Source organism: Uloborus diversus, chromosome 1 (assembly GCF_026930045.1).
Source record: "Uloborus diversus isolate 005 chromosome 1, Udiv.v.3.1, whole genome shotgun sequence".
Classification (NCBI taxonomy): Eukaryota; Metazoa; Arthropoda; class Arachnida; order Araneae; family Uloboridae; genus Uloborus; species Uloborus diversus.
This window is the reverse complement of record NC_072731.1, coordinates 204,091,617-204,111,118: the sequence shown is the minus strand read 5'-3', so window position 1 is coordinate 204,111,118 and position 19,502 is coordinate 204,091,617. Positions and strand designations below refer to the sequence as shown.

The following is a 19,502-nucleotide window of genomic DNA, read 5'->3' as shown; positions in this document are numbered from 1 at the left end:
TTTCAAAATTTTCAAACTTATCTTCAGAAAGTTTTATTTGAGTCCACTATCACCCCTAGATAAAATAATTTTAATTCAAAATATATTTCAGTACTTATATTTTTCTGAATTCTTTTAAATACATTTTGGGTTTCTTGTGGTGCAAATGTGTGGTGCCCTTGCCCCCCTTCCCTGCTTGCTTTTAGTACTGTGTTTAAGAGATTAAATAGGATTTAAAGAATATCAATATTGCAGCATTTATATTTTTCTGAAACTCTGGTATACGTTTTAGGTTTCATCCCCCAGAAGGGTATCAGCTGTCACAAATGCCCCCCATTGTGATGCTACTGTGTTTGATCGATTCAATTTAATTTAAAATGTTGTAAAACATATTACAAATCAAAGTACATATGTTTTTCATAAATACTTAAATTCATTTTAGTGTTATTCTCCAGGTCCAGCTATTAATTTCAAGGACTGACGTAACTGTTGAAGAACGAAAAACTGGATGATGGCGCTAATGATTGCATATTGAAGAGTTTTTTTCCACATGCAGTGCAGTCAGTGTGATCCTAAAGTAAGTAGTTCTCGTGGAAAAGCGCAGTAAAACTTAACTCTCAAATTTCTGTCGTAGAAATTTTGCTTCAAATTGGGCAAGACAGCTGTAGAAACATACGAAATGTTGAAACAAGTTCACTTGAACTTTTGAATGGTTTAACTGCTTTCGGGATGGATGCAAAAGCATCGATGATGATCCACACACAAGTCGGCCGCAGTTTGTACGCAAAGTTCGCATTACGGTGATAACAGAATGGGAGAGCTACGTTTTAATGCGCCTTTCCACGAAAACCACTTACTTCATAATGGCGCCGATTGCACTGCGCATGCTTCAATATGCAATCATTAGCGCGATCTTCCGGCTTTTCATTCTCTTGCAGTTACATCAGTCCTGGAAGTTAATAGCCGGACCTTGTTTATATATACAGGGTTCGTACGGGTCATGGAAATCCTGGAAAGTCATGGAAAAAAATAAGCAAATTTCAGACCTGGAAAAAAGTCATGGAAAATTGAAATTTTCATTCTAAGTCATGGAAATTTATTTAAAGTCATGGAAAAATGTCCTAGGCGAAGAGAAAGTAACAGTATAGCTAAAAGAGCTTTAGAAATCTTGAGTGATTTACAGTATTGCACATATAAAAGCTATTAAAGCTGGAAATTTTGAACAAACCCAAAAACAAATCTGAATTTTGAAATTTCGTTGCGTCCACTTCTTTAGCAGCTGCTTGTCTTTTTTTGCAATGTGATTTTATTGCTTAGACATCACTCATTCAGAAGTTATTATTATCTTGAACACTTCTGATATTTTGTATTCTGTAGTAGTGAACTTATACGTTCGCTGCGCCCACTCAAAAACGCAATTCAATTGCATCCAAGTTCATTTCTATTACTCGTAAAAATTTTATTATTAAATTTTTCAGTATATCTGAATTTCTTGAAAGTTTAAAAAAATAAAGATCTTTAGTCAGGCGATAGAATACAGAAATAGAGAATTCTAATATTCTAAAAGTAATAGTCCCCAACATATAGCCTGCAAAACTAATTCATGTGACGCATTGCTACATTCAATCTCAGGAATCAATCACGTTCTGGAATTTCTGAACATATTAATTTATGTGCATTTGAAAATGTACAAATAAGTAACCAAGTACTGTTGAATGAAAAGATCACCACTTTTATTTTTTATTTTTTTTTTATTTTTAATGTCTGTTTTAGAAATATGAATTTACTTAAGAATGTGGCTTTACTTTTAAGAACCAAAATATTGTCAAATTATGAGGATGATTAAATCTACTGTTGTTGACATTAAAAGGTGACCTTTGAAACAAATTTATTGAAACTTAGTAAGAACTTATTCAACCTTTTTCCCATTCATTTTTAGTCTGTCTGTTTATAAAAAAGAAAACGAGACTTTCAAGCGTCATGATATTCCATTCACTTCTTTCCTGAAATTTATATGGTGAAGACAAATAGGAATATTTTAGTTTTTTAGGTGTACACTGATATTTTTTTCATTCAAAAGTAACTGCTTTGATGTAATGGTGGCATTCACATAGAAATAATGCTCATTTCCAAAAATTGGCAAATTTGAAATTAAATTATTTATTATTAACTATTCTTTTCATGTAACAAGGTTATGAAAATTTTTATGAAGTCATGAAAAAATCTTGGAAAGTTATGGAATTTTTTTATCCAAACATAGTATGAACCCTGTATATATATTGAGGAGATTTGCGAATTTCTGTAATAAGTTATATTTGTTTCATCCCCATGTTCCCCCTTAATTAAGATTTTCCTTTACCAAGATTTTCTTCAAAGTTAACCATCCCTTTCTCTTTAAGAGGCTAGTGATGCTATATTGCCAGAATAAGAAATAACAGTCGACCAAGGACGGATACAAGGGAGGGGCGATGCGGGTGATCGCCCCTCCCTTGAGGGACCCTGCACCGGCAATTTTTCCGAATTGAAGTCCTAAGATGCAAGTGTAGGCCCATTTTAATGGCATTAGGGAAATGAATAGGGTTAGAATCAACCTTCCAACGATTTTAAACGATCCTTGCCGATATTAGAAAAAGAAGTTTGAAAGCCTTCCCCAGATATTTTACAATATTTAAGTCTTAAAGCGCATTTTAAATGATTTTCGATGATTTTAAGGAGAGAGGAGGGGGGGGGGGGGTCGAAACATTTCCCAGGAATTATTACGAAATTGAAGTTCTAAAACGCAATATTGCAATACCTCTTTAAATAGAAAAGGCAAGGAATAATTTCGAGACCTCTTTTGCTAAACCTTTATATTAAGTTGTTTTAGATAACTGACTATACCTCCGCCCCCTCTCGAAGAATGAAGAATCATATACCTAATAAGAGGTCAGTTAAAAAATCAACCGCCTTCTCCTTGAAAACTTTCTGGATCCGCCCTTGCAGTCGACCTTGTTAATTGCAATTCAATTGTTATTTTTCTTTTTTGCTCCTTTTCCTTTTTTGATTTTTACTATTTTGAACCAGTTCTGGTTCCAATTAGTTCAACTTAACAACATTTTACTGTAAATCTGAAAGAAAGAAACAGAATTAACTACCATTCTCTATTGTTATTTAGCTTCAGATGCTGATTTCTTGAGATGTTATGTTCATATTGTAGTAAATTGTGCTACAACTTGACAAATTTATGCAAAAATTGTATTGTATACTTTGAAAACTTTCAGCATTTGAAGCTTACTGTGTTTATTTACATATAAATTGCATACGTGTATAAATAATGTTTTAGTTTTTAAGCAAAAAAAAAGGGGTAAAATGCATTTTCAATGTAAAAGTCTGCTTATGCAATCGTCATTCTCTCTAAGCTGCACACAAGCAGTCATGCACTTGTTTTGAACAGTGCGAGCACCAACTTTCAGCAGCTGCACACTGGCAAAAGTGAGAGTAATAATGTATTGAAAAACATAACAAATAAATAAATTAAGGTAATATCCTATAATTACACTACACAACAAAAAATAACTTTTTGCCTGCATCCTGGTTTTAAATAGTCGATTTCTATTAATTTTGGGTTAGAAAAACAAATATGGCAGTGGTTTTTAGCCTACTTTCCCAGTAAAAGTCAGAGAAAGAAGAAAAAAGCATGAAAAAGGGCTTAATGCATCTTAAAAATATCCCGAAAAACAAAAAAAAGTCAAAAATAAATAAAATAGTTAGATAAATATTGAAAAATGAAAAATTGGAAAGTAGTGTATTGAGATGGGGAAAAGTCTGTCTGTCCCCCCCTAATAACTTTTGAATGAATAGTCGATTTGAAGAAATTATTTTTTTGCTAGAAAGATCTCGGCGAGGACATCTCATTCCCATAATTCATTTTTTGATTTGAACAATATTTTGTTCAATTTTGAGCAGTTCAAAAAACTTAACATTAGCGCCTACGGGGAAATTTAAATCAAAAATAAATCTTGAACTTAGAGGCGAAGTGGCTCCAAACAAACTTTGTAGGGAAAAACTTTTGATGAAAAACATGTATCCAAAATATCTTTTTGATTTGAGCAAGTTTTCGTTCAGTTTTGAACAGTTCAAATCTCTTAACATTAGCGCCAACGGGGGAACTGAAAGTCAATTTAGATTCCGAACCTTAAGGCGGATTTACTTCAAATAAACTTTGTTGGAAATAGCTCTTGAAGACCTACTCCCGACTCCGACAATTTTGGCGCTCCTGACTCTGACTCCTGTGCCCGAAAATTACTCGGACTCCGATTTCCCAACTTTGAATCTGACTTCAAAGCTTTGGCAAAAATTTATGCACGGAGGAAAAAAGGGCTGACTCCGACTCTTGGATATTCGACTCTGACTCCAACTCCTATATCAAATAATAAGTCCTACTCCGTCCCTGCAAATATTGGCAGACTTGCGGACTTTTTGAGGAAATGACCGATTTCAACTCCGAGTCTTTGAATTTAAAACTTTCGGCTCTCGAATCTAACTCTTTTGTCCCAAAATCAGATGGATTCTGACTCCACAGCCATAGTTTTAACTGTGAAATAATTGTTTTAAATATGGTTTGATTTTATTTTCAAAAAGTTTTAATTTATGTATTCAGTTTTTGGCGGAGAAATTCGGAGTCCTTTATGTTTCTACATAAAGATATGCGCAGACGATTTTTTTTTCGACAATGAATATTATTTCTTTAAGTTGACATTTTATTGTTTTTATTTATTTTTGAAAGTACATTAATTCATTCTTAAAAATTTTTTTGGCAACGAGAAAAACAAACGATTTTTTTTTTGATATTATTATTTTAATGAGATTTTAATTTGAATTCTTTTTTTTTTCCTTTTTGAAAGCGATTGATGATTTTTTTTGATGCAAAAAATGTATTTAGCTGATTTGTTTAAAAGTGCTGCTATTTTATTTGTTCTTTTATTTATTTTTTACGTATCTACTTCTTTAGATGAACAAGGCATACTTTATTTCTCGAAATAAGCTTAAAATATTAAAAAAATATGTTTGAAATAATTTAAGATTTTAGCTAATTTTGGGAATACTGATCAGCTGCTAGAAAGTCGAGATTGGTATACGGGAAGGTAGGCTCATTTAGTTCTAGACAGAACTTCTTTTTTTTATTAGCTCTTGTTTTCAAGATACACAAAAGCCCACTGGAGAAAGATGTTCAACAACCACGTATTGATTTGAATGTAAGGTTAACTAGGGGGAAAAAAATCCTATGCAATCAATGTTATTTAATATGTGCTGTTTTATTAAAAAATAATTTTTCCAAAAGCAGTGGTTGGTTTTGGCTTATTGCTGTATACATTTTGTTTTCGATTCCTTTTTGTGTGTCTAGGAAGGACCATCTCTTCTAATAGTTGAGCTGCATTTGGTGAGAATTAACTCAACCCAATGACCCTTATAACTGCGTTCGATTGTAAAGATATCTTGGTGAAATCTTTCCTCATGCTTATCGCTCATAGTTTCAGTTTTTAAGCAAAATATCTTGGAGCAATCGAACAAAATAGTTTCATAGACATATCATTCATCAATGGTCACAGAATTTCCTTTGGATTTTTTGACCTACTGTTTTTAGTTCTCATCTTCTCTGTTGCTTAGAAAGTAATATACCCTTAAAGGCTTTTTATGTGTTTTTTTTCCTTCCCTTTCATTTTTTTTTTTCAAAAGCAGTGATTTTCATAATTTTGCATATTTGAAGGGCATAATTTACATGTTATTAAACAATTCTCTCCGTAACTTTAGCTTCAATATATCTTGGAAATTTCTTTCTAAGGGTGGAAAAACCATTTTTGTTCACAGCTTTCATGCAGTTCTGTATTATTCCCAGCAGAATGAGCATGAGTGGGAGCAGAAATGGGTGGCTCTACTAGAGGCTCATTTGGGGCAATTTCTCTTCCCAGAACTCAAATTTTTTAAGTTCATTTTGGTTTTATGTAGTTAGATTTTCCATCCCAACCAAGGGTCGAAGTTTAGAAGACAGTCTTCCATGGAGAGGAGAGGGGGGGGGGGGGCTTCTATCTGCCTGGAAAAAAGAGCATTACTGAGATTTCACTACCCTAGTTGACTCTGTATCTTGAAAACTAGAGTTAATCTCAAAAAATTTTTATGGTGATTTTCATGTTTAGTGAGGCAAAATACTTCAGAGATAGCTATTTTTGGGCCGGGTGGCATTTTTGGTGTTGACTAGTGTTATAAAGAAAAGAACAAAAACCTTTAGCAAAGGAAAAAAAAAAAGCTTTTACAACAGTATATCAGCAATCAGTTAGTGATTAATTCAAAATGGGTATTTACTTTTTTTGAAATGCATGTACCATAATAAGTACCTGTGTTTGCTCTCAAGTATCACAAACCTGGGTCCCAGGGATCCATTAAAGAAAAAAAAATTGTGTCCTTCTATGGAGAAAATGAGCCCCCTACATTTTTTAGCAGAAAATCTCATAATGTAACTGAGCAGTATAGCAGACATAAGGTCTGTACACCTGGGAAAAAAAAAAAAAAAAAAAAAAAAAAAAAAAAAAAAAAAAAACTCATCACATAGTGATTTTAAAAAAGTTATGACATCAACTGAATTGCTTATTTTTTACTCCCCCTTGATTGTCATTGTAAAATTAATTTAAATTTTTAACATTTGAAAAAATTAGTTACACTGAATAGTATTTTGTCAGGTTCAATAAAACACAATATCCAATCAGAAATGAATGAATTACAAGAAAGATTACAAAGTTGAAGTACCTTTGTAGCAAATTTTAAGTATTTATATTCAATTTAACTAGAAAAATGTATGAAGTTCAAAACTTTGTATGTGCGTAATAAAAAAAAAATGTTTACTCTCTTTTCTTCCATCCTTTTATTGGGCATGCTAAATAATGATTTTAAAAAGATATTCTGGTTACATGAATGTAAAATAGATTTACTACATAGTTGTTTTGTACTAATCCTGAAGGGTGCCGTTTAAAAAAAGACCCACCTGGTAAAAACCTCGCTATGGCACAATGACATGTAAATGTGAACCCTCCTAAAGTACCTCTATAATTTAAGTACTAATTAAGTAAAACGTATATTCTAACTGCAAATTCCATACTTTTTGTTGGTATTTTTTTTCATCAAAATAATCAATCTAAAAACAGAAATAATGATAAGAGCAAAAATGCAATGCTCTTATTTTTTTCCCCTCCAACTGATAATATTTTTCCTGATATAGCACATGGTTTTCAACCAGATAATGGCAAATGATTTATAGCATTTTTATGTATGAAATAATGATCTTGCATGTAAACTGCAGCTGGATTTTAGTATTAAAAATTTGCATGCAGAAGTGTGACTTACATGTGAATAAACACAGTAAATTCTGTATTTCCAATTATTTGTATTTATTTGAGTGTTTACCTTCCACACATTGAAAAAAAAAAAAATTAAAGACTGAGTGCTATTTATTTTTCTTCAGTTTATATCCAAGTACTTTTTTGAATAATGTTTCTGAAAATAGTAATAATGAAAGCTGTTTGTCTTCAGTCAACTTTTGTTTTCTTTTCAATAACTAATCAAATTTGATAATGTTAAAAACAAGCAAAATTTTGTTTTTTGTACCTTATGCTCCTGTATTCAAAGTCTTGATTTTTGTTCATAAAATCAGTTGTAACACCTATAGTGCTAATGCCAATGGTGCATTATTTCTTAAAGTATTTCCTTCCAAATGGGGAATTGCATGGGAAGAGCTGAGCTCGAACCTTTTTTTCCAACTTGAAAAGGTTTTCACTTTTCAGAGAATTTGCATCATTAACAGTGGAATCAATGTCTTGTGAATGCTGATAAATCATAAATTTGCGAATAACCTTTTCCTTATTTTCACGACCTTTTTTAGAAACTTTCACCAACTAAACCTCTGTAGTCATGGTCGCCCATGTGCAAAATTTTAAGGGGGGCAGTGCTCAGATATTTTCCCCATGGAAATAAATTTCAGTACAGATAAGGGTTATTTTTTTTTTCAATCAGATTATTTACAAAATCAAAAGTCTGATTTTGTACATTAAACAGACTTGTGATTTTGCAGTACTTCTGTTGAATTGAGTAATTTTTGAAAGAACAAAATTGCAGAAAAAAAGGAGAGGCATTACAGATTAAATTCAACATCTGAAAGTTAATTTCATGCATCCAATTAAAGTAGCAGGCTATTTAGAGACAAAATCCTGTGGGTGAATTTGCTGGTGTTGTACAGTATACTAACAATGGGCTATGTTTGTTCAGACAGCCATGCAATTTCAGTTTTTTTCATCCTATTTGGGTTACATGGCTGATAAAAAATTTAGGTTTGACCGATTGAAATCTTGTTTTATTTATTTACCTTTTAAAACAATTATTTATATTTTTACTTTAAATGGAATACTTGTCTAATGCTTTGTCTTATTAGCATCATAAATTATTCAACAAATTTGTTGATTCTGAAAGGAATGCAAATGTGCATTTTGCATAATTATTTTCATTATTTTTTCGCCTTTTTTCCCTACTTCTGATCATTTAGTACCATACTTCTGTTTTCAGTTCCATTAGGCTTAATAGTGCTTTTAAAACTTTCCCCGGTGATTTTACAGGCTTGGTTTTGTTCAAAATTCGAAGGAATTAATTCAGTTTTAGAGGTATTATTCGCGGGTTTTCGAATGGCGCTAACTTTGAATGATCTGATAATTACTTCGGGTAAAAAGAGCTATTTCATGTTATTTTCATGCTCTAAAATTGAAATTTGAACGGTTTGATTCATTTTTGGTGTGAGAAAACGCCCTATGTTCCTTCTTGGGTGCTCAAGTACCTCTCTGCCAAATTGGTTGAGATCCGACTAAAACTGTTGGATTTGTATAGGGAACATACCTGCACACATATATACACACATATTCTTTCTTTTATTTATATAGATTAAAAATTTGTCAAATGTTTCATTTAAATTTGGACATTTAAAAAAAATGCTAAAGCATTTTTAAGTAATAGAAGTGGAATCAATGTTTATTTTTTGTAATGAATTAAGGTTTAATTTAACTCTAGATATTTGACAATAGATTTTGTTTATTTTTTATTTTTTTATAAAGAAGATAAAAGAAAAATGGTTTGAGTTAGACAATAAAAATGACATAGTACAGTGATTTAACTGTCCAAACAAATATGAAGAAAAAAGGCAAAACTGAATGTAATTGTGAAAAATATTTTAATTTTCAAACATTAAAATAATTTTAACTAATATTTTGAACTGTGTTGTGTGTAAGTGGTAGTTTTTTTTACAGATTTGTAGAAAATGTACAAAAAATTATGACAAAGGATTTGTTGCTGAAGATGGTTGCCTCCTGAAAGAAATCTTGAAAATTAGACATTAAACAGTGTGAATCAGCTTGCATTAATGTATTATTAATGCAGACTGCATTAATAATACATTAATGCAATGCAATGTGTCTGCCCACTTAGGGGGATTTTTTTTTTGGGGGGGGGGAGGAGTTGAGGGGTATCTTCATGGTATTGGAGGAGATCTTCGCGGTATTGAGAGGAGTGCATCCTTCTGCACTCCTGATTAATGAAAAGCTAGTCTATGAAAAATCATGAACATAAAAATTATTTACCTTTTTTTTTGCCCTATTCAAATGTTTTTTTTAAAAAATATATTTATATGAGAGATAATGCATTATCAATTCCATACATTTTATATTTTTAGAGGAGTGGTTTTTCATCCATTTAAAGCTTTTAGTTTTGCTTTTGTTCATTCTGAAAACTAACGTTTGCTGTATTCATTTTGATTTCCTTCCCTTTTTTTTCACAAAAAAAAAAATCAAAAAAAAAAAAAAAAAATCATACTTCTGTACTTATTTTTTCTAAAATTTGTATGAACTCTGTTCTCTATACAACAATCATAATGAACAATTTGATAACTGTATTTGTCAAAGTTGAGGGAATAATAAATTGCATCGAAAAATTAAGACTGCAACAGACTCATTTCTAAAACTTCTTGTTTGTTCATGAGCAAAGTGGAATCCTACTAAACATTATTCAAATGTTGCACTTCTCTCTCCTTTTCCCTACCTCTTGAGCCTTAGGTTTCTCATGGATTGCTATATGATACAGGGTATATTTCATTAATTGGTAAAACACAAGTTCAACTTAGTTTTACAAAGTAGTTCTTTAATAGAGTGGTTGACACTTATAAGAGTTTCGATCAAATCTCTTCCCATGCAAAGTCTAGATTGTTATTCCACTGTGCATTTGCTATGTTTTGTCTTTTCTGTATGTTTCAGGAGTTTATTGTGCCTCATACATCGTATGATAGAGTTCGTTGTTCGTGAAGGACCTATGTTTGAGGCCATGATTATGAATCGGGAAATAAATAACCCCATGTTCAGGTACAATCTTTTACTCTTCTTTTATTGGTATCCTAGTCAGACTTTGGTATGTTTTCTCAAGATATATTTCACTAAGCATTTGGTGATTATTGTGGTGTAATGTACCATATTTTATGGAACAAAAGCTGCTTTCAACAGCTCTGGATAGTGTTCTGCATAATAAGTACAACCAATGCGGAAAATATAAGTGACGTGGTTGTTATAAAGTAGTACTTCCTGATAGCAAGGATGCAGAGTATTCAGTATAATGTCTATTTGGCACACCAACCACTTATTTGATTCGGCATAGCACTTTAATATTCGGGAACTGAATGGTAAAAATATAAATAATCAACAATTGGCAAAAAAATGCTTTTTTTTTACATGATGAATGAAAGTTACAGTACAGTACTAAACTAGTGTGGGAAGGTTAAAAGGTCAGAATCTGCAAATTTTTCTTTTTTGCATTTTTGTCATGTATTGTATTTAAATTTTATTGTACAAGTTTGCTTATTTGGTTTCCATTGAAAATTAAGCATGAATATAAGGTCAAATTTATAACATTTTCCTGTTAGTATGTAATCCAAAACTCGTTTCATTGAATAACTCAAAAACTCATTTCTACATATACTGCTCTTTTCCTTTCTACTGCAGCATAGTACAACTAATATTACCGTATTCAAAGTTTTTTTTTATTTAAGAGAAAGCACTCAGATGGGGTTAAACTTAAATTTTCTTCCTTTTCCATTTTTTCTTAAACTTTTGAAAGGTTACGTTACCTTACTATTTACAAATTCAATTGTTTAGGTATACATTTATCTTGTAACTTAGCAATACTAAATGAAATTATAAGTATTTATGAATATTAATTTGCAAAAATCTATTCAAGTGGAAAAAAAGTACTTTTTGAAAAGTAATTAAGAGGGTCATTCAATAATTAAAAAGAAATTGGTGTGTTGAAAAGACTGTTAGTGTGCAAGTTTGATACATTTAGGACCTTAAGTCGGCATCACCGTAATGAGTTCTAATCAATTAATTGATCAACATTACTCTGTTTCTAAGCTCAAAATCAAGTTGAATGATGTTAGGTCTTGAAATTCCTCATTGATTCTGTGATTCGTTTTTTGATTGCTGAAGGTGAAAAATCAACTCTGGAAGGAAGGAAAGTTGTACGAACCGTGGAAATTTTTACAAGTGATTAGATCAGAGATTCGCAAACTTCAGACCTCTGCGGACCCCCTCCAGAAAAATGACAAACTTCATAGCCCCCCCCCCCAAAAAAAAAGTTTGACACAGTTAAACCTTTTTTTTTTTTTCAAAATATTTTTATGCTTTTTTAGCTTAAAATTTTTTTATTCATTGTTCTGTATATTTTTCAGAGATCTTGTCTGATTTTCATTTTTTACATTACTATTTTGAGTCATGGAAGTAAAATTCTATTTAAAACTCAATTAGGAATAAAAATGTATTGTCAAATTTCTAAAACAAGTTTACTAATAAAAATGAACTTTTGAAGTTTGTAAGCAAAACAAGGTCTTCCCTATCATATCCCTTAAAAATGTTCCCGATTTTTTCTGAAAGTAGGGGTTCGACTTATGTGCGGGTTTTCGATTTCCCCCCCGATTTTTCTTCTAAATATGGAGGGGGGTCGAAAATGGCGAAATCGACTAATATGCAAGTATATACGGTAATGTGTAGTGTGCTTACTTCCAAGAGTCCAGGGGGGGGGGATGCTGCATCCAGTATGTACTTAAGCAAAAACTTTTTTATTCCTCATAAATGGGCTTTCTTTTTGAATTAAAATATCGTTACTCATCCTTCAATCTCAATTATGTTTAACGTTTTAGCTGGATAGCATCGCGGACCCCCTGCCATGGACTCGAGGATTACAGTTTGAAAACTCTGGGTTAGATCAATTCAAAAAGTTGAGAATCTGTCTAATGAGCACCATTCTAGCCGAGCTTTTGAAGTTTCAACTTCCTCTCTTCAAACTTGAATTGAGTGTGCAATTAACATCCGATACTACTGGGATATGCTTTTGAAGAAGGTGAAACCAGTCTTGAGATGGAAACATTGTGGATCACAGAGGAGAGGTGTGATTCACCAGAAAGACAACGTACATCCTCACACTGCTCAATTAACTCTTAAAATGTTGGTAAAATGGGCTGGGAGTTATTGACTCATCCCCCTTTTAGCCCCGATTTTGCACCCTTTAATTTCCATTTGTTTGATCCTCTGAAGGAGGCATTACGTGAGAAGAAGTTCAAGGGTACCAAGCATGTCAAGAAATTTGAGGGAAATTGGCTCAGACACCAAGACAAATAGTTCTTTTCAACCAGTATAAAAAAGGTAGTAACCTGTTGGCACAGATACATAAATGTTGATGGGGATTATGTTGAAAAGTAGGAAATGTCTTGTGTTGTAGAAAAAGTTTTTTTTTCCTTCCACGCCAGTTTGTCTCTTTTATTATGGAATGACCCTCATAGTTTAATAAAGCATTTTTTTTTTCAAATAAAATTGAAATTTTTTTGTTATGGTTGATGCCATTCTTCTCACTTGCTTATGCTATTAATGAATGTTTTTTCCTTGTTACATTTTCTGAACATTACTCTGTTTCAGGTTCCTGTTTGACAATCAAAGTCCTGCCCATGTGTATTATAGATGGAGGCTGTATTCCATCCTTAAGGTACATGATTAAGTAAACTAAAAATGAAAAGTTTATGATTTGTTTTCATTGTCTGCCCTTTAAAACTTCTGAAAGTTTTCCAACTTTAAATATTTTGGCCAAATAATGCATTGTGAGTTTTTTTTTTTTTTTTCATCATTTTCCAGAACATCATTTGGTCCTTTTAATGTGAATCTTTTCAGTTGCCTTTTCAGGTTGTACTTTTGTCTCAAACTGAATTGACTCTGTTTTAGAAAAGGTTTTACGAAGCAAACACAATGAAAAAAGCATCTCAAAACATATTTGACCATGTAAACAAATGAGATAGGGGCAGAAGGAGTGGACCTGAAAATCTGAATATGAGTATGAAAAATAGGATTTGTAAAACCATTTTGTACATGGTTAGTTTTAGGTAATTTTGTCAAAGTATTAAAAAAAGCTTTTTTTTTTTTTTTTTTTTTGTTTAGATAACTGTCCATTATTTAGATCATCCGCTATTCATAGTGAATTATATGAACAATAGTGTCCGCTAATTAGAGGTGTCCCCTATTTGGGAGTGTTCATTAACCATTTGACGGTCCTGGGTCATGAGTAAGATGCATGAAATTCTTTGCCATGAAATTTTTTTTGTGTAACTTGCCATGTAAATCAAGGGCCCTACCTTCTATCAATGCCTAGCTACCGCCCTGCTTTTTTGCCCGTTTGACAATGAGCATTTAGCATCAGAAAAATAAGTGTAAAATGCTTTTGAAACGTTCTTGGTAGGGTGTGAGCAGGATAAGACTTTCAAAACCATCAAAGAGTTAAAGGAGACTTCACTAGTTCTATTCAATATTTCAAAATAGAATTCAATATACATATTAAAATTTGAGAAATTATTGTGCCAATTGCATTCATTTGTTCTTTGCATTTTAAACTCTGCACTCTCTACCTATGGATCTTTAAAAGGTCAAAAGGGTGTTCCAAAAAGCAGAAAAAAAAAAAAAGAACAGTTCCTTCTGCCAAACTTTAAATCTCATGGTTTGTTTTCAAATTATCCACATTTTATGTTGTGTAAGTCAACAATTTTCCACAGTTAAAAAGCAAAATAATGAATTTTGCTTTGTTACATGATTTTTTTTTAAAGTAACTTAAAAAATTAACTTATGAAGCTGGAATTATAAAACTAAATCAAATAGCTCATTTGTCTGTTTCTTTAATAAGTGACTGATGACCCTATGTTTGAAATGCCAAGCTACATCATATCATTTGTCCTAATTTATATGATAATTTTTGAAAGGATATGAACATTGTGTTTCAAAGAGAGTTTTCAATGTTGCATTGCATAATTTTGAGCATCATTCTTCTAAAACTTATTTTCAGGGAGATCATCCTAGTAAATGGCACACAGAGGAGTTCTTTATGTTTAAACATGGCTCAATATGGAAACCTCCTCCTCTTAACCCTTTTCTTCAAGGAATGCCAGAAGAACTTGTTGAAGTGCCACAGAGGCCCATGGAGCCGAAAAAAGGTGCTCTCTCTGACAGGTAAGGCTGTGAAAAGTTAGATTGCTTAAAATTTTTTATCTATGTTTGAGTTTTCTGAACAAGCATACAATAATCTCTGATATAGTATTTACTATAGAACAGGAGTCGGCAAGTAGTTGCGATCCGGACACTATTAAATTTTTTTATCAAGGTCAAAAAAACACTTGTATTCTACATTAACCATTAAAAGGTTAACTCTGTCTCACAATTACTTCCAAAATACTAAAAAAGGTAATAAAAGTTGCTCTTGAAGATATTATTGCCTACATAAAATTCTTTTAAAATAAGTTATCTAATTTCGAAACATTTTTGGTGGTCTAGTTTTTGACCTTCTGCAGTTTGGACCTGAACTGCGGTCCACTAGTTGCCAACTGCTGCTATAGAGTCTTTTAAGTTTGAACTCTTCATAGTACCTATTTATTCCTTAAATCTGTTTTCAGAAAAAAAAAAAGAAGCTTCACTAGATCACTATTACATATAAACCAAATGATTGCGTATAGTTAAAGGGTTATAGTTATAGTGAGAAAAACTCGACGTAATTCTTTCTTGTTTTCTGATCCAAAATTCAGCTTTGAGGAATTATTTTCAAAATTGTAACTTTTTTAAACTATTGCTTCTTCATTACTTCATTATTGGTGTGAATTCAGGAAAATATCCCTCATTTGCTTGTTTTTTAATCAGTTGAGCTGATTCATGAGTTTTTAAGCTAATACTTTTCCCCTCAATATAAACTATCTGTATGCAGCCAAGTGAGAGGTGTCACTTGTTATCATTACCTGAAGTCAATTCTAAAGTCGTGTCTCAAAATTAGTAACTCTTAATGGGTGTTATTTAATAATTGTTATATTTCGTCATATTGTTATTTTATAGTCAACGGGATAAATTCGAAGATCTCCTTCGCAACATTACTCCGGATAAGTATAAAATAGCAGAAGTAATGATTTACTGCATTGATCACGCTGAAGCAGCAGAAGAGGTTATAGATTGCATTGGAGAGGCCATTGCCATTCCAGAGGCTCCGTTATACAAAAAAGTATGTTTCTTTGTTTAAATATGGCAAGAAATTAACGTTATTGCTTCTTGATTTTATTTATTGTCTTGACTTTAATTTTCAGATTGCAAGACTGTATCTCATTTCTGATATCTTACATAACTGCAGTGTGAAGGTGGCTAATGCTTCTTTTTATCGAAAAGGGTACGTGAGTTTAACTTTTACTATTTTGAATATACCTGGTCCGATCCAAAAGTAGTGAGCCTCACGTTATACTGACATATCCACACCCTGCAGCTCTCTTCGCTTGACAGCGACGGTGGTGGGGGTTGTTGGCTTTACAGCGCAACTCAGGTCAGTTGCCAGTTGCCTCCCAGCTTTTGAAGCAGTACCATCAGCTTTAATAGTAACCCCTATATGGTGGTGTGTGACAAGGAAGTATGGAAAGTTCGTCAGAGCAACACAAAAAGATCAAATTTTGCTTCCGGTTTTCTTCCCAAACATTCACATTGCTTCAACAGATGTTTGGAACTGAGTGTCTGTCCCATTCGCAAGTAGAAAAGGGGCACGAAGCCTTTCGTAAGGCCGGAAAGTGGTGACTGTCAAACCCCAGTCTGGACACTCGTCCTTGGCCCATAGTGATGTGAATTTGCAACAAGTGTGTGAATTTTAGAACACGGACTGGTGTTTGAGTCTCTACCAAGTAGCAAAAGCCCTGGACTTATCGGAGACAACAGTGCAACGCATTATTACAGAAAAGTTGCACATGCAGAAAGTCTGCACGAAACTTGTGCCTAGAGTTCTGACTGAAGAAGGTCCGAGTCAATGTTCCCGTGATATCCTAGCCTTTCTACAGTTTGGGCTTGTGGCCTCCTGACTTCTTCTTGTTTTCACTATTAAAATCAGTGCTGAAAAGGAGATGTTTCGACTCCATCGAGGACTCCCGAGCTCATGTCAAGACAGCCCTTGCAGTTTTCCCAGAACAGAACTTCAGGCATGCCTTTGAGTCATGAAAAGCCGCATACAGCAGTACATAGTTGCAGGAGGTGCTTATTTTTAAAACTATTAGTCGGTTGTAACGATCAGCTCAATAAATCTGTCTTTTTAAATGAAGGTTCATTACTTTTGGATTGAAGGCTCATTATTTTTGGATAGGACCATGTATTTATTTTTGCATAAAATACCTATATTATGTTTTCTAGAAGTTATGATTCCTCAGTTGTTCAGTAAATATATTGATGTCTCTATTTAGGTTTCAAGCTAAACTTCCTGATATATTTAAAGACCTCCATGACATTTTTCAAGGCATAGAAGGCAGACTAAGGGCTGAACAGTTCAAGGTTTGTGTATCCTAACATAATAAATTTGATACATTTGTGAATTTAACTGAAATTGATGAATGGAAATATCACATTTGCTTTTTGTATTGTTATTTATCATTTTTATATTTTGTGTGTCTACAACATATATGTGAAACTAAGTTTTCTTCATTTAATTTGCTTATAATTGCTATTCTGTAGTTTTTTTTTCTTGTGATGTATAAAATTCTACAAATTATTTGTTCTACTTTAAAATTTATTTGTTGCACTTTAATTTCTTAAATTTAAATGAGAATAATGGTAAATTAATGTTAATGTTGTTTTTAAAATTAAAGTTAATTTGTAATAAGTTTTAGAATCAAAATTCATAAACTTACAACATAGTATATTTTTTCTAGTTGACGTGGAGTTTTTAGGAGATTCTGAGTAAATATTTCATCGGCAAATTGTTTTACCAAAAAATATTTCATTTTTTGTCCAGTAAATTGGTTTCAACTTAAGTTTATCCTAATTAAGTAAATTTAATTTCCATTTCTTGTTAAAATCTTATTATTATTATTATTTATTTATTTATTTTTTTTTTGCTTTTTTTGGAAATCTTTATTTTTGAAAAGAAAGGTTCCCATGTATTAAGTGCTATGATTTGACTAGTACTTCAATTAAAAGTGTATATTTCTCAGGGGTGAATCAATTTTTTAATTTAGTTTTATGAAGGAAAGCGGACTCAATTTGTGCCTGAATTGACTCCTGCTTCTAGATAAATATTTCTTTGCTATCTTAAAAAAAAAATAAATAAAAATAATAATGTGCAATACATGATTAACTCTTTTAAACTTTATATAAAATTGTAGTTTTTAGTTTTCTTTATAAGTTTAGAAATTAATAATTGAAAAATTTTGTAGCAAAGAGTTGTCAGCTGCTTTAGAGCTTGGGAAGATTGGGCCATTTATCCCAGCGAATTTCTTATCAGATTACAGAATTTGTTCTTAGGCCTAGTCCCATTAGTAAGTACTTTATTTGTCACAAATTTGTTTTTGAAATACAGAACCTTAATATTCACAAGACACAACATTCTGAAAAAGCTTAGCTAATATCAAACCTTTTCAGAAGTGCTCAAAATACAGAATCCCTCAAACTTTTCGGCACTGAAGATAGAATTCTGTCTAAAAAAGATGGATTTCCGTTCTTCTATTTAAAGTTGATTCTCTGTTAAAGTCAAGACGAGAGTCTAGTGATATCCATCTGTAAAAAAATTGTTTTATTGATAGATTTCCTTAAATTTGTTTAAAATTATTATCATTATGGTGTAGGTAGGTAGTGGAATGTGCCAATTTTTGGATAACTACCCAATGTAAAAACAATGAACAGTTAATTTTATAACCATTTTGGAAAGTATATAAACTTTTATGGAGATAAGTATTATACGTACTTCGAAATAAGTCCAGCAATTTAATACAAAAAGTAAGGCTCAAAATTGAAGGATTGAATTTAAGATTCTTGCACAGGATGTTGAGGAAAAATTTGCAAACATTTTCCCTCAATATCCAAAATTGTGCCATTTTCCTGATTTTATTACAATTCATTTTACTAGCGATACATAATACAGGAGATGCATTGGTAAACAAATTGGGCAATTCTCTTGTATTATAAGTAAAATAGTATTTTCTTTCATTTGTTTTACAGTAACAATTTCAATTTTTTGCATTTTTGTGAAAAATAAAAGCATTTTAAAATGTATTTTAATAAATTAAAATGTATTTTCCTCCTGTTAAGTCTCGGGACTTAAATGATGATAGCAATTCTTCGCAAGCAACTCAAGTCCCCAATCAAGAATCCGAAACTCAAGCTGCAGATGACATTGATGGCGTACCTTTATCAGCGGATGATATAGATGGCATTCCTCTTGATGGTGCTTTAGTTGAAGATCGAGAAGACATTGATGGAATACCATGTAAGTATGATCTAGTGTACTTCTGGCAATACATTGAAATATTTCAAGAGAAATAAATAAGAATGAATATTGCTTTATTTTATAAAAAATTGACTCATTAGTGGAGAATTTCATGTGATTTTGTTAATAACGTTCGTGTAGTTTGTCTCATGACATAGTTTGTTACTGAACCAAAAAAAAAAATTTTCTTACATTATACCATCGCCTCAGAGCAACAGTAAGATATCTAATCCCAGAAATAGCACTAAGATATCTTACTATGGTTTTGAGGCAATGATGTAGAAGTGGAGTCCATACTCCTCATAAAGTTCATACCCCCAACCATTTTTTTACATTTTATAATCCCGGCCGGACATCAACACTATTTATTTTTTCAAGGTGAATTAATAGTCGGACTATACAATTCAGCCTGTGAAAAATGTTGTTAATATGGCTTGTGTAAAATTAACAATAAAAAATGCATGCAAAATCTGCAAAGTTTTTTTCATAAAGATATGAATCTCTAAGTCAATACGACTTTTGTCATTGCATTGGCCTTCACTTCATTATTAAGACTTATGATAGAATTCCTGTTAGAAAAGTATTACTATTTTTCCTCGAGAGTTAACCGAAAGGGAGAGGTATTGTATGAATTTAAGTTGTGATACTTTCGCAATGTCGCTGCAAAGGTA

The 19,502-nt window shown here is 32.0% G+C and overlaps 1 protein-coding gene across 1 annotated transcript in view; it reads left to right on the top strand.

Annotated features, from left to right (window-relative positions):
• Positions 1-19,502, top strand: part of LOC129234139 (U2 snRNP-associated SURP motif-containing protein-like) — a 59,360-nt gene that overhangs the window by 31,102 nt on the left and 8,756 nt on the right. Inside the window, exons 12-19 of the mRNA XM_054868032.1 lie at positions 10,296-10,400; positions 12,999-13,065; positions 14,407-14,570; positions 15,441-15,603; positions 15,686-15,765; positions 16,814-16,901; positions 17,783-17,884; positions 18,654-18,831. Coding sequence (XP_054724007.1) covers positions 10,296-10,400; positions 12,999-13,065; positions 14,407-14,570; positions 15,441-15,603; positions 15,686-15,765; positions 16,814-16,901; positions 17,783-17,884; positions 18,654-18,831 — 947 coding nt within the window. The remainder of the gene's footprint in view (positions 1-10,295; positions 10,401-12,998; positions 13,066-14,406; positions 14,571-15,440; positions 15,604-15,685; positions 15,766-16,813; positions 16,902-17,782; positions 17,885-18,653; positions 18,832-19,502) is intronic.